Source organism: Aotus nancymaae, unplaced genomic scaffold, assembly GCF_030222135.1.
Source record: "Aotus nancymaae isolate 86718 unplaced genomic scaffold, 86718_ANA_hifiasm-v0.15.2.pri h1tg000088l, whole genome shotgun sequence".
Classification (NCBI taxonomy): domain Eukaryota; kingdom Metazoa; phylum Chordata; class Mammalia; order Primates; family Aotidae; genus Aotus; species Aotus nancymaae.
The window spans coordinates 17,950,929-17,966,001 of NW_026988503.1; the positions used below are offsets into that span (position 1 = coordinate 17,950,929).

The following is a 15,073-nucleotide window of genomic DNA, read 5'->3' on the forward strand; positions in this document are numbered from 1 at the left end:
CATACCTATCTGCTTCCACAGTACCTGGGGCGGGGGGGAAGGGGGCCTGTTCAAAAATCCTTAATCTTTTTTATTTCTTTTTTCAAGACAGAGTTTCGCTCCTGTTGCCCAGGATGGAGTGCAATGGGGCAATCTCAGCTCACTTCAACCCCTGCCTCCTGGGTTCAAGTGATTCTCTTGCCTCAGCCTCCCAAGTAGCTGGGATTACAGGCATGCGCCACCACGCCTGGCTAATTTTGTATTTTTAGTAGAGAAGGGTTTTCTCCATGTTTATCAGGATGGTGGTCTCGAACTCCCGACCTCAGGTGATTCGCCTGCCTTGGCCTCCCAAAGTGCTGGGATTCTCTTTTTATCTTTATTGTCTGATTTTTATTTTAGAATAAAGTTAACCAGTACAGGAAAAAAAAAATAATAACTAACTAAAAGTGCCTACTGCCATGGATGAGGTTACGTGAATGTTTTAGGAAATAATCTGAAGACAAATGATAATGATAGAGGTTCAACCATGAAGACTCTAAGCCTTAGTATTCTGAAGACACAAATGATAATGTAGAGGTTTAACCACAAAGACTCTAAAGCTTGCCAAGCCTATCTCAAAGCCTTAGTGTGAAGACTAAAAACAATATATGCATACAAAAGCATTTTGTAATCCGCAAATCACTATATTCTATGAGGTATCACTTTCGTTAAATACAAAAAGTACAGGTTTGGTAAATCAAACAGAACACATTGTCAACACAATTGCAAAAGACAGCCTATTAACTAATGGAAATTACGTATAATGTGTACAAAATTACTTCCCAAGAATATTTTCATCAGCCGTTAAAGCTAGTGTTGGAGGAACTTAACTCAGAATTTAATACATATTTCCAGGAACTTTATGTTAGGAGCCAAATGCAGACTGTGGCAAATAGAAACATCGCTTCTTCCCTCCCCCTAGCCATGCAGGCAGGCAGTAAATAGTAGCAAATACCAGCTCAAACACCACCCTCGAGGAGGTCGTCCTAGATCTCTCCAGTCAGAATTGATCAAGCCATTCCCTATATATGATCTCCCAGCACATTTGCTATTTCATTGGCATTTCATTCTGACTGCTATCAGGAATTATCAGTTGCTTCCAATCTGACTTTCTTCTACTTTTTGAACCCAGTAAATTCACACAGAACTTCAAACATCTAACGCAGATCGTTTTGGCTGGAACTCAAAGGCTTGCTCTGGAAGTTTGTATAAGTTTCAGACTGCGCTGGGGGTGTGGGGGGAGAGGACTAACACACCCAGACACACCACAGACGTAAAAATAATTCAGGGTGGAAAAAATTTGCTAATTGTATCTTTCCGCCTCGATCTCTGCGGTAAAGAAATGCTCATTAAAACACCGAAAGGGAGGCACAAATGGAAATGAAAGAGAGGAATGCATTAGAAAGTTCCAAACTCCGTTTCTAATTCAGAACCACTTTCTCCACCTTGTTTTACAAACACATTAGGCATCTCTTGCATCACAAAGAGTATTTTATCTCCTGACTGACCTATTCTTTGAGTTAAAGGCCACATCTCTTATTCTGAATACTCTCCAGGAATACTTACTACTTACTTTTCAAATTAGGAACTCAAAGCAAACGTCGTCCTCGAGGCTAAGATAAGAAAAGGCCCTTAAGGGGTCTTGGAAATGGAAAAGACTCAATACACAGCACTGTAGGCCCTAGAAGATGAACACTTGTTATACAGAGGACTAAGGAGCCCGGGGTGAGGCTCCCAGGAAATGTGTTTTAATGGGCTTCACTACACGCCACGCGAGGCTGCACAGGAAAGTGAAATATTGCTGAAATGCATTTCTTATGGGGCGTCCTTCGAGGCCAGCGCCCTGCCCGTTGAGACTGCGGGCAGCGGCAGGGCCGGTTCGCCGCCCTCCCGCCAACCACCGGCCGCTGTCACCCTCCTCCGAAAGGCGCCTAGATGAAACCATTAATCACGGCGCGCTGCCCCAGTCTCCCAGGACGCGGCCTCCCATCAAGAACGCTTATTAGGGTTTTCTCCCATCTCGGCGCCTGACGCCCCTTCCCCGCCTCCGCAGGAGACCGCCCTCGGCCCGGGAGAGCGACTTCATATCCCGTTTTATCGCTGTGCCCGCAATCACCCATTACCTTCCCCAAGCAAATGTGGCATGTGATGGGCAGAGTGAGCGACAATGTAACATTCTGCACGGTCTGAGCCATGGCAGCGTTCAGAATCCCGCCAACACGGAAGTCCCGCCGACCTACCGCGACTCCTCGCCAAAACTGAGGACACGCGGGCAGGCTACGGCGGCCCGGCAGAGCCATTTAGCCAGCCCAGGAGAGAAAACGAAAACGCGCTTTCGAAACGCGCGATCTCCAAGACATTTCCCTTTCATTAAAAAAAAAAAAAGAAAAAGAAAAAGAAAATCACTGGTTAGGGAGCTGAAAGAGTCCTGCGAATGGGTAGGAAGGTAGTTTACTACAAGCATCGAGGATCTTGGAAAATCTAAAGGAAAGCGTAGTAGTGGAGGGAGGAGAGGAAGATACGGGAAGACGATTTTTTAAAATCCCCAAATTGTTTTCGGGGATTTGATGGGGTGAAGGATGGAGAGTTTTTCGCCTAATTATTAAACCCCACACAGTCCGTCAACACGGCACAATCAAAACATAAAGAGAATAAACGTTATCTACACATTTTAATTTTTTCAAAACAGCTTTCCACCTCTGTCAGTTTTCTTTCCACTCAAATAATATAATGTGCTTCTAGAGGGCACAATAATTCACTTAAGAAAACAGTGATTGTCTCCTTATCTGTGTCCGAGATGATCTGGATACATTTAATTGCAGCTTTTCCTGAAAACACGCTTTCACTGTGGGCTTTTCTGGGTAACGAACGTCTTCATTTCAGGCGCATGGTTGGACGTGAAGTGTACCACTGTGTTGTTGAACCCTAAGGGAGAATTTGTGAGGTTATATATTAGCGCTTCCTACCAACAAAAAAGAAAAAAAACTGAAAGTTCCTAAATTCATCTTAAACGCAGTATAACAGATTTGGAATTTATCTGCAACTTACTTTAAGCGAAGAAGAGCTGATGTGATAAATTATGCTAACAAATACAACCTGTGAGTTGAGAGATTTAAAAACAAGACCACTGGGACAACTTTTAGTAATCTTTCTGAAAAAGTGGTGATATGACTTCAAGAAGCAACCTCATGGTTAAGAGAAACGGGTTCTGGACTTGGGTTGCTCCAGCAGAAATCCCCACCCCCCACAACAACTTCTACCTAAATGGTAGCTCCACGGCTTCAGGCATTTTTTGTTTTGTTTTGTTTTTTGAGACAGAGTCTAGCTCTGTCACCCAGATTGGAGTGTAGTGGTGCCAACACAGCCACCTCCCAGGCTCAAGTGATCCCATTGGCCTGCCTCAGCCAGCCTCATGAGTAGCTGGATTACAGGCAAGCGCCAGGACCCCTGGCTAATTTTTGTATTTTTAGTAGAGATAGGGTTATACCATGTTGGCCAGGCTGGTCTCCAACTCCTGACCTCAAGTGATCTGCCTGCCTCGAGGGTAGGGGAGTGGTTTTCCCATGTTGCCCAGGCTGGTCTCGAACTCCTGGGCTCAATGGATCACCCTCCTCGGCCTACCAAAGTGCTGGGATTACAGGCATGAGCACTATTCTACCCTCTACTTCTATGAGATCAACTTTGTTAGATTGTACATGTGAGATCATGTGGTAATTGTCTTTCTGTGTCTAGCTTATTTCACTCAACGCAACGTCCTCCAAGTTTATCCATGTTGTTGCAAATGACAGGATTTTATTATTTTTTATGGCTCAATAGTATTCTGTTGTAAAGACATTTCTTTTCAAAACCACATTTTCCATTACGTAATGGAGCAAGTCCATTCCTTGCAATCATCTTATTGATGGGTGCCAATACCTAGTCACAAAGATAATTTTAAAAATCATATCCTGCATTTTAAGTAAATTTTACAAATGTAGACTATGTCTAATTTCTCTTTCCACATTTCATACCATTGTCACAGCTTCTCAGTGTTTTGATGTGCTGTTCATACAGCTATTTCTGTGCTGATCACATTGTATTATAGTTGGTTATGTGTTTGTCCTCACAACAGACTATATTTCTTGAGATCAGGGATCACAACCAATTTATCTAATGTGTATAAAAGTTTACTGTTCCACGAATAGTAATATTCTCATTTGCTACAGCCTACCTTTATATAATAAACCCAGGCTGTTTTATTTTTATTTTATCTTTACTTGTTTTTCATCTCAAAATGGAAGGTTCTATTGCTTTTTTGAGAATCATAAAAATAACACATGCTCATTTTAAGACAAAATAAGCCATTAAAAAGTATATAAAATAATAAGCAAAAGTTCCTCTATATTTCTGCCTTACCTCTGTATCCAGTGTGGAAATCACTATTAACCTTTTAGAACATATCCTTATGAACATACTAATTCATCTATTTACTGTATATATATAAGCACAAACAAGGTCAATAGCATAACATACTTGCTTTATTCACTTAATGTATTATGGATTAATACACACATACATTCACACATGGACACACATATCCAAATAATATTGTTAGCAATATAGATTGATTAGGACTCTTCCTTGGTCCAGATTGATGCCAGTCTAGATTTTAGGCTTTGCTTTTAATGATGCAAGTGGCTTAAGGTCAGGAATTATCTCTTCTCTGCTCTGTGAAGGATATGTCCCATTTTTTGACACATATGTTGTAAATAGATGTCATTTGGCCCAAACCATTAAATGATCCTGCCATTACCCTAATGGGAAAACAAAAATTATGTGGTTCACTGCTGCTTAATTTTGATCACCACATCTTAGTAGTTTTATGAGGAGCCCTGTGAGCTGAAGAGTTCTATTACATTTGACACTTGGAATGTGTGTTATGCAGGCCTTTCTTTTCACAGATGAGGAAATCGAGGCCTACATAAGGTAAACCACCAGATAACAGTAGAATTGGAGCGAAATCCTAGATCACACTTGCTAGACTCTCTGAGAATGTTGGCCCAATGCCTTTGTGTAAGTGCAAGATGTATTATTATTAATAAAGTAGCTCAGTAATAAAAAGTCAGTCATAATTGAATTTCTTTGCTAAGAAAACCATCAAATAGCTATGGAACACCTTTTACCCCATGTTTAAATCAGATTCATTTTGATGATAAATTATTTAAAAGCAAGTTTAAAAAAATATAAAATCTTAAGTGCTATTAAAAATTGATTAGGAATGCATTATTCTTTCATTGACCCAGTTCAGATTGTTTTTTTAATTTTTTTGGTCAAAGCTAATAAATTCGAGTAGATGTTTCAGACAGACATTTTGTAATCATTTGGTCATCAGTCAATTAATCACAACTTCATAAATATTGATTTCAGCTTACATTTATTTCTCATTCCTGAAAGACTTTTCTTGTTTGTTTTAAATTTGTACACCCCCATCTGGATTGTGCTTAACACTGAGGAAACTCATAAAGATGACATTAAAAATTAATCAGAGGTGCTGGCCCAGTGGCATGGATGTTAGGTATGGTACTGTCCTCTCGCAGGCTGGGAATTCTGAACTAAGGTATCTCAAGATGGTGGCATGAAAGATACGTGTTACTGCAGCAGAGAAATTTGGGTTTCTCTTAAACAATGGGTTTCAGTTTCAGTTTTGATTTTTTAGAATAGATTGACACATGTTGTCTGCTTTCACTGTAAAACTCCTAGAAGTTAGCAGTCATTCATTTAATGTATGTTTATTAAAAGCATCAAGGCACAACTAACTCAGACAGAGCTCCATCTTACGGAGCTTACATTTTAGTGAGAAAAGTTGTGTGGCACTGTTTTGGAACTAACTCTAGCCTTTTGAGTAGCCATTGAGTTTTTTTTTTTTTTTTTGAGTCAGAGTCTTGCTCTGTCACCCAGGCTGGAATGCAATAGTGGGAGGATCTTGGCTTGCTGTAACCTCCACCTCCCCGGTTCAAACAATTCTCCTGCCTCAGCCTCCAGAGTAGCTGGGATTACAGGCACCTGCCCCTGTGCCCGGCTACTTTTTGTATTTTTAGTAGAGATGGGGTTTCATCATATTGGCCAAGCTGGTCTTGAACTCCTGATCTCATGATCCGCCTGCCTCGGCCTCCCAAAGTGCTGGGATTATAGGTGTGAGCCACTGCACCCGGCCACGGTTGAGATTTTAATACTGAACCCACACATCAAGTTTGTATGTAATCACAGTGTAGTGATTTCAGAATAAATAAATAAATAAAATTAGTTATTTATTTGTTCAGTACACCAATATTTTGAACTGCTTTCATGTGCCAGACACTGGTGTAAGAATAGTATACAACTGTGAATCAAACAAACAAGATCCTTGCCTTCATTTATTCATTCAACAAATATTTTGTTTACTACCAATCATTTGCCAGCCACTGTACTATTAATGAACCACTTTATAAATGGAACAAATGAGCCCAACTCTCTATTCAATCATAAAATGCCTGTTTGTATAGTAATTTCTCTCTGGATGTTCTTATTTCTCTCTTGTTTTGTCCCTGGCCATTGTGACACAGCAAGTTATAATTTTAAATATTTTTAAATGTTATAAATTGAGTGATTGTTTTAAATTAAGTCATTTAAAAAAGAATATTTTAGTTCTACCTAAGGCTAAGGGGTGCTTCACAAATGTTTGTTGAATGCCAGAGAATAAATGAAGGAACTGTCACTTCTAGGAATTGTAACAGGAACCACCAAGGAGGAGAGGTTGTGAGACAACGCAGCAGAATAGGGAACCCAGCTCTGAGACATAACTCCTTTTTTCTCTTAAGTTGCCCACCAGAGTGTATTCATTTTCTTCCTACCTTATTTTAGATGTGAACAGAAATTCAAAGGTGACACTCCTCCATAGGACCCCAAAGTCAGGCCCCTTTTAATAAAACTAATGTTTTCATTCTATTTACTGAAGCTCTACAAATAATCACATTCTGTCTGAGGGTACCTCTCCTTCAATGGCATCCTACACTTAGCCATGGGGTCCTCAGCAGCTGGCTGGAGTCCTGTCAAGTTGCTTCTTTTGGAAATTATCTGGGGTAAATACTAAGGTTCTTGATCTCACAGCCAAGGAAACTGAGGTTGCAGAAACACACACACACACACACACAGACACACACACACACACAGAGAGAGAGAGAGAGAGAGAGAGAGAGAGAGAGAGAGAGAGAGAGACAGAGACTGGAGCACGAGCTTAACAGGCAAAAGGATAGAACAGTTTTCTGTCACAGAGAGGGGTCCCCAGTGGGTTGCCAAGTTGTAGTAAAAATGTTAAGAGTTTTTATAAAAGGGCTAGTTGGTGGGGTGGGGGGATGGGCGCGTGTTATCTTCCTAAGGCCCAAAGATTTAGTTGGGGCCAGGTGTGCTATCAGCATCAAGAAAAGATTTCTATCAGCTCTCACCCCATTCACCCATTCTTTTTTTTTTTTTTTTTTTTTTGAGATGGAGTCTCACTCTGTTGCCCAGGCTAGAGTGCAGTGGCATGATCTCGGCTCACTGCAACCTCAGCCTCCTGGGTTCAAGCGATTCTCCTGCCTCAGACTCCTGAGTAGCTGGGACTACAGGTGCATGCCACCATGCCCAGTTAATTTTTTGTATTTTTAGTAGAGATGGGGTTTCACCGTATTAGCCAGGATGATCTCAATCTCCTGGCCTTGTGATCCACCTGCCTTGACCTCCCGAAGTGCTGGGATTACAGGCGTGAGCCACCACAACCAGCCCGGTTACTTGATTACGTAGGCAGACTCTTAGTCTGTGCTGCTTTGCTTATCTGAGTGGGGGAGTTTCTGTGTCTGTTCCCAGACATCTTCCTGCAGCTGCAGGCATTCCCCGCCCCGCCACCGCCCGCCCACCTACCCTCAGTCCGCTTTTGGCTTCCGTATCTTAGTGTGGCTAAAGGGAAAGGAATGTGCTTATTAAGGCCCAGTGTTTTTAGTGGGGCCCATCGTATGAGTGTGAAGTTTGGTTACTACGCAGGAAACTCCCCCAGTCTTTCTGTGCCCAAGCTGTTTATCTGTGTGTTTATCAGGCTGTTTTTCTTAAGAGAAAAGTGATTTATTTGAACTGCATGAGATTAGAAAGGGAGCTACTTCTTAGCTGCTTTCTGTTAGAAGGAACATTTTCTACCGGGAGCTCTCTTTACCCTATCTACCTAATCATTTCTTTCTGTCCCTTATATATTTTGCCCCTCAGGAATGGAATCCCTAACTGCTGTTGGGGGAATTGGGCGACGACTTCTGGCTCCTTCCTGCTGGACAGGGGCGTGGTATGGGAACAGCGGCGTGGTATGGGAACAGCAGCCAGGGCTCCTCCTGGGGTTAATTTAAGGGTCCCCAGTAGAAGAGTTGTTTTGTTTTTGGTCCCATTTGCAGCATCATTTGAAGCTTGGTGGTTTCTAGGTGAGAAGAGATAAACTTTGCAAGGAGGTTTACAATACAGGGTTTAAATATGAGTATTAAGACTACCATTATTAGTGGAGGCACTATAGGCCATAATCATGTCAACAGAGTTTGTTTGATACCTGTGAGCTGTTTAGATGGGTTGTGCTGTTTGTTGTAAGTGGGTGTATGGGGCTTGTCTTTGTTAAGCTTTCTTGGTTTTACTTTCCCCAACAAAGGAAACCTGTTAAATATGTTTAGAATTTAAAACACTTGATACTATGAAATAGAATTTTAGATTATCATAGTTATTTGTTTCACCAAAATGATGAGTCAAAAATTTGAAAGAGCAAAAACCATTCATCAGTCTTTTTTATTACATGAAAATCCTGTTCAAGAGAGAAAGTTAAATTTCATCTTTGCATCAGTTTGCTATTAATGTTAACCCTAATTTTTAATGAAACCGTATAGACAATCCTATTTAATCTTAACCAGTTTGATTATGAAGTGAGATTTTCACAAACCTTTTATAACTCTCTGCAAGTTTTGCTAAAGAATGGATTGGCATCTTAAGAAAACCTTGTTATGCTTTTATTTTAGTTTTTAATTTAGAGAGTAAAACATATAATACCCTTTTGAATTTAGTTATGTTCACACACAAAGCTTCCTCTGCAATATTAATTTTTACAATCTTTCACACTTTGCTTAAACCCTTCACTTTTTAATTTAATTTAAGACAATCCTTTATTTCTAGGGAAAATGTACATTTCCATGCCTTTTTATACTCTTTAAATAAAAACACCCTTTTACTGGTTTCTATATACCTTGCATGTAGATTTATATTCAGAAGTTTCAATTACATGTCATAATGGTAACTCTTAGCAATTTTCAACTTTAATGTAAAACCCGATAGGTTGCTTTAATTATGTGCTATATGTAGATAAAGTTTGACTTCTTTTAGCATAGTTAGGGGCATGGTTGCTTCCGTATGTTCCCAGGCCTTACTAACTGTGAAGCAGGCAAGTTGACAGGTTTTAAAGGCTAAAGAAGCAGTTTACAACCTAAAAACATTTAGCAAGCCTGTAGTATCTGACATGCATAATTTAGACCCCATTTTTACACCTTGAAAACATTTGTATTTTACCAATAATCCCTAAGACTCTTTTTATTTTTAAAGATTAAAGTTACAAGAACCAAAAGGTACCACAGCTTTTACTTTTCCCTTAAAAATATTTGATTTAAGCACTTATTGTTCTTGGGCCAATTAATTAGAGCTCTTTTTGATAGACATTACATACATAACACATGTATGACCACACAAACAGAAGAAGATCTGGGAATCTGAATTTTTCATTAAGATTTTTCATTTGCTAATTTCTCAATTGGATTATTGGCCTTCTGGTGAGACTCTTTATGAAAAGGGCTAGTAATACATTTTCCAGGGCCTAGTAAACAAGCATAGCCAGAAGACAAAGACAGATTTTGAGAGGTACTTGTTCACCTCTAGTTCCGGGTGTTCCATGAAGAAACCAGATTTTTTTCCAAAATGGGATTTGTGGTGACTTTTCCGCTTTCCCAAGAAGTCCCAGGCCACCAGAAGTCATTCTAGGGTCTTTAATGCATGCACCAAGAGTGGCAAGAAACAGTGAAAAAAGTAATTCAGTTGACTAAGAAAAAAACCTCTTCCAGAAAAACAAGATTTGTAAAGAGAAAAACATAAAGGCCTTTTTAATACACCCATTAAAAAGAAAAACCTTACTGAGGACTCCCATACCCTTGCTATTTCCCTAAGTGATTTCTTCTTAACTCCTATTTCATAACCCCCAATGTCAAAGTATCTGAAGATAGTATTTACATAGTAGTTAAAGATAAATGAGCTCATAAGGGTGAGGACCTCATCTTTTAGGACTGTGGCCTTTTAAGAAGAGGAAGAGAGACCAGAGAGCTCTCTTATTCTCCACCATTTCAGGACATACAAGAAAAGCAGAAAATGTCTGTCTACAAGCCAAGGAGAGAGCCCTCAGCAAAACCCAGCCACATTTTGTCACTCTGAAAAGACTTCCAGGCTCCAGTACTGGGAGAAAATAAATTTCTGTTGATTAAACCATTGAGTCTATGATATTTCGTTATGGCAGACTGAACTAAGATCCTTTTTTCCTTATTTATGTGTTTTTCTTATTTATACCTTTTTTATTTATGATTTTTGTTTATGCTTTCTGATTTTCTTAAACTTAAAAATTACTTTCATAACCACAAAAGTTTTAACAGTAAAAGAAAACCTTAAAAGCACCATCATTATACTATATGTTTTACTGAATATGCTACCTAGGTTAGATTTATAACGAGCAAAATTCAAGGAAAATCCACATGAATACGAAAATTAAATTCAATTTTATGGAAATGTATTGAGGGCCTGCTGGGTCCGGCCAAAGCCCTAATAAGTGCTATACTTAAGGGCCTCACACAAATCTCACACTCTTTCAACAGTTATAATACACACCATTGCTGTACTTTATGAATTTAAATGGTGACTTGCAGAATTGTTTTTGGTCTCCCTAGAATGTTCCTTGGGATTAATGTAGCTGTGAAAAATTTATAATACTGGTCACCAAAATCTGCTTCTCCTCCCCTTCCTAGAAGACAATTATATTTATAATCCTATTGGCTTGATCATGTTGCTTTCTTTGGCCAATTAAATGTGAGAAGTAATATAGATAGGTGTCTTCCACACTCAGACTTTACAAGTATGTGCTTACTTCCTCACGCCCCTTTTTCTTTTGCTGTGAGTACTGGAAGTGTATCAGTAGAGGCTCCTCTGTGAGCCTGGCTCCTACAGTAAAGACAGCATAAAGAAGAATTTCAAGCCATGTGCAACAGACTTGAAACTTAAGTTAGAAATAAGTCTTTATTGTTATAAGCCACTGAGATTTTGGAGTGGTTTTTGTCGATAGCTGCAAATGCTAGCTCATCCTTCCAATACAACAGCCCTGCCCTCTAAGTGCTCATGTTGTGTGAGTCCGTATATGTGTCTGTGTCTATGTATGCAGCACAGGCTAGCCCTTTCCTGGAAAAATATGTGCTGAACATGGATAAACCACACAGATTTTCTTTCAGGGGGATCTTGTTGCCCCACTTGTCAGGAGAACTGTCAACAGACTCACTTCAGCCTTCATCCCTTTCAGGGTTTGCCTCAACTACAGAGAAGGTCAATCAAAGTCATATTCTTCTTGGGGTGGCTCACACCTGATGACTAATGGAGGCAGGGATATAAAGGCTTGGCTATTTGGGGACAATGCAGGACAATTTTAATGGGTGATTTCAGCTCTAGAGCTCCCTTTGGGATCTGATGAAGTGTTGATGGGTCTGCATCCCAGCTTGACTTCTTCCTGCGCCCTATCCTACTTCCCTCTCCTACTCTTTTACTGGTGTTGGTCACAAGGTCACTTTCTGACAAACCTCCTGCATATTCAATTCTGTCTCAGAATCAGCTTCCCAGAGAACCCAACCTGCAACAATTTACTTTGATCTTGGTTTCTGGTACATAGGATATACATATGTGTGTACATGCATGTGCTCATGTGTGTATTAATGGACATGTATATTTAATTATCTGTGCATCTAATCCTAGCTTCATGGATATTCCCATAATTAGTCTATAAAGAAATGACTGGGTTTAAGAAACAACAATAGGAAAGAAAGGAAGGGAAGAAGGGAGGCAGAGAAGAAGAAAGGAGAGAAGGAGAGAGCAAGAAAGAAAGAGAGAGAGAATGAGAGAATGATTGAAAGAGAATTGAGAGGCATTTCCAGCCCAAAGTTCTTTTCTTCACCCTTGTCCCAAATTGTACATGGATGTATTTGACGCTGGGCTTTTAGCTTCCATTTCTCCTAATTTTCACTGGAATATCCTACTTATCTTTATGCTTTCTCTCTCTGACCCCATATTAAGACAACCTAAACACATTTTACTGCGAAGTTATTGACTACACATTCGATTCTCAGTAGTCTCAGCATTAACTGCCCTGGGAACCAAGGAGGTAGAAGGTTACCTTGGCACCACACCTTACCCACCTGCATGACGTAGGGCAAGTCACTGCACCTATGTGGACCTCAGTACTCTCAGCTGCATGTCAAGGAGGTTGGGCAAAATAACCTCCAAAGGTTCTTTCAGGTCTTAAAAGAAGGCTAAAACATTGAATCTAATTGCTAAATCTAATTATAGCATAAAAACAGCTACCAAATACAGAAGTTCCTTGTATAGTTCTGAGGAGGGTATACGTGGCTGAGGAATAAGGGCCAGAGAGACACCCAAGAGCTTTGGGACATGGATAGAAGCATCAGAAGAACACTATAAGTGGTGCCATCATTCTTCACAGTTGGCATTATGTTGGTAAACTCAGTTTCCTTCAGGTTTGACTCTTAGCCTTGAAAGTACAGAAACTGCAATATATCAGTTCAGTTAATACTTATCAGGTTCAACTTAATCAAACTGTTCAGCACAGATACATAAAGAAGAATGCAAATACATTTTTTACAAAGAGGAAAACCCCTTTCTGATAACTTGACATCTTTCATTTGGCAGCCATTACTTTAGAGCAAAGGAAAATGGAGAGTCTGGAGGTACGCTGTTTCTGGGGCTGCAGAGAATTCTAAAGAGATAACACCTAGGGGACTTCTCCTCTCTGATCTTTGCAATCACTAGCTCTCTCTGCTGGAATGGGTTGGGCACATACCTACTGGCTTTTGTGCCTCAGGGTCTTCCCACTTCCCTCCTTTGGTTACCTGTTTGTTGTTGATGTAGGTCATTATTACTAATTAGCTGCAGCCCCTCTGCTCCTGTGGGCCTCAGAGACTATCTTCTTCTAGAAGATATGTTAGATGCACAAGTTTATCTTTCAGAGGGAGACCTGGTTTTCATGTTGAAAGTCATTATCAACTACAGGTGTGTAAGAAGGACCTTTCAGAAGTCAAAAGCCTGAGCCACTTTTTGGTTTTTGGTTTTTACTTTTTAAACTCTTTAGGCTACTTTCTTTTAAATGAAAGAAAATGCCAACACAGTATTACAGTATTATAGTATATTTTGAAGATTTACATTTAACAAACATATTTCTTTAACAAAAATAAAATGTAATAAATTTAGTTCACATTGTCCAAGATAATTATAGTATTGGCTGTAGAATATCAAGTCCTGGGGCACTATAAGAAGTGCTGTCTTGGGAAGTTTTTGTTTTTTTCAATCCATGGGTCACATCTCCATCAGTGGATCATGAAATCAGTTAGTGGGTGAACAGCAGAGCAAACAAGAACAGGTTCAGGTGTAAAGAAAATTCCTTCACTCTCTCTCCCCCAAGCCAGGGTTTGTGGGTTGAAAATATTTATGTGGGATTTGTGTTTTCTCCCCACTCCCGCCAGCCTGCAGAACGTTAGTAATTTATACTGACTCTATCCATCTTTCCCATCCCCTCAACTTCACCTGATTGCAACCTATACTTTAAGAAACTTTCCACAGAAGAGAATGGAATACAAACACACAGTGCATTTCATGTGGTAATGGTAAGTATTGCTTTGTACTTGTTGTGATGTACAATACGTTTCTGACTGTGGTTTACACTAAAAAAATTCAGAGCTGGTATTGTAGTATACAAGTTTAGGCTGAATGATGGATGTTTCTTTTTCATATTGTCAGCATGTCCCTATGATGAGGTATTTACATTCTTTCTGAGATGATGTTGAACATCAAAATTTGGTTCACCTGATAAATGTAAGACCTGGGCCAAATGAGTCTTCTAGTATTCCCCCACCCATCCACCCTAAGCAAGGTGTTTTACCAACCCAGTGATGCCTTAATTAACACTTTTTTTTCTTTCCCTATTCCCTCCTTGCTTTACCCCTCCACCAAAACATAAAGTTAAACTTATATATTTTCAAGAAATAGTCTCAACTTTATTGCTCTGGCTTTGCAAAAACTGAGTGCAAGCAAAAGAAAAAAGTATTAATTTTATTGTAATTTCTTTCTCAGACACATAATTGACATGGTTTGGCTGTGTCCCCACCCAAATCTCATTGTGAATTGTAGCTCCCATAATTCCCACATGTTGTGGGAGGGACATGGTAGGAGATAGCTGAATCACAGAGGCAGCTTTCCCCAAACTGTTCTTGCTATAGTGAATAAGTCTCATGAGATCTGATGGTTTTATAGGGGGAAACCCCTTTCACTTGGTTCTCATTCTCTCTTGACTGCCACCATGTAAGGCATGTCTTTTGCCATTCTCCATGATTGTGAGGCCTCCTCAGCCATGTGGAACTGAGTCAATTAAACCTCTTTTTCTTTCTTTTTTTGTTTAAAACAGTCTCCCTCTGTCACCCAGGCTGGACTACAGTGGCACAATTTCAGCTCACTGCAACTTCCACCTCCTGGGCTCAAACAATTCTCCTGCCTCAGCCTCCCCAGTATCTGGGATTACAGGCACAGGTCACTATGCCCAGCTAATCTTTGTATTTTTAGTAGAGATGGGGTTTCACTATGTTGGCCAGGCTGGTCTGAAATTCCTCATCTCAAGTGATCCTCCCAAAGTGCTGGGATTATAGGCATGAGCCACTGTGCCCAACATACTTATTTTTCT

The 15,073-nt window shown here is 40.0% G+C and overlaps 1 protein-coding gene across 2 annotated transcripts in view; it reads right to left on the reverse strand.

The window, feature by feature from the left end:
• OBI1 (ORC ubiquitin ligase 1) overlaps positions 1-2,259 on the reverse strand; it is a 41,965-nt gene extending 39,706 nt beyond the window's left edge. For both annotated transcript variants that reach the window (XM_064369105.1, XM_021675790.2), the window contains exon 1: positions 2,142-2,259. In XM_064369105.1, the coding sequence (XP_064225175.1) occupies positions 2,142-2,213 (72 nt within the window). In that variant the 5' untranslated portion in view covers positions 2,214-2,259. The remainder of the gene's footprint in view (positions 1-2,141) is intronic.
• Positions 2,260-15,073: the final 12,814 nt, after the last annotated feature.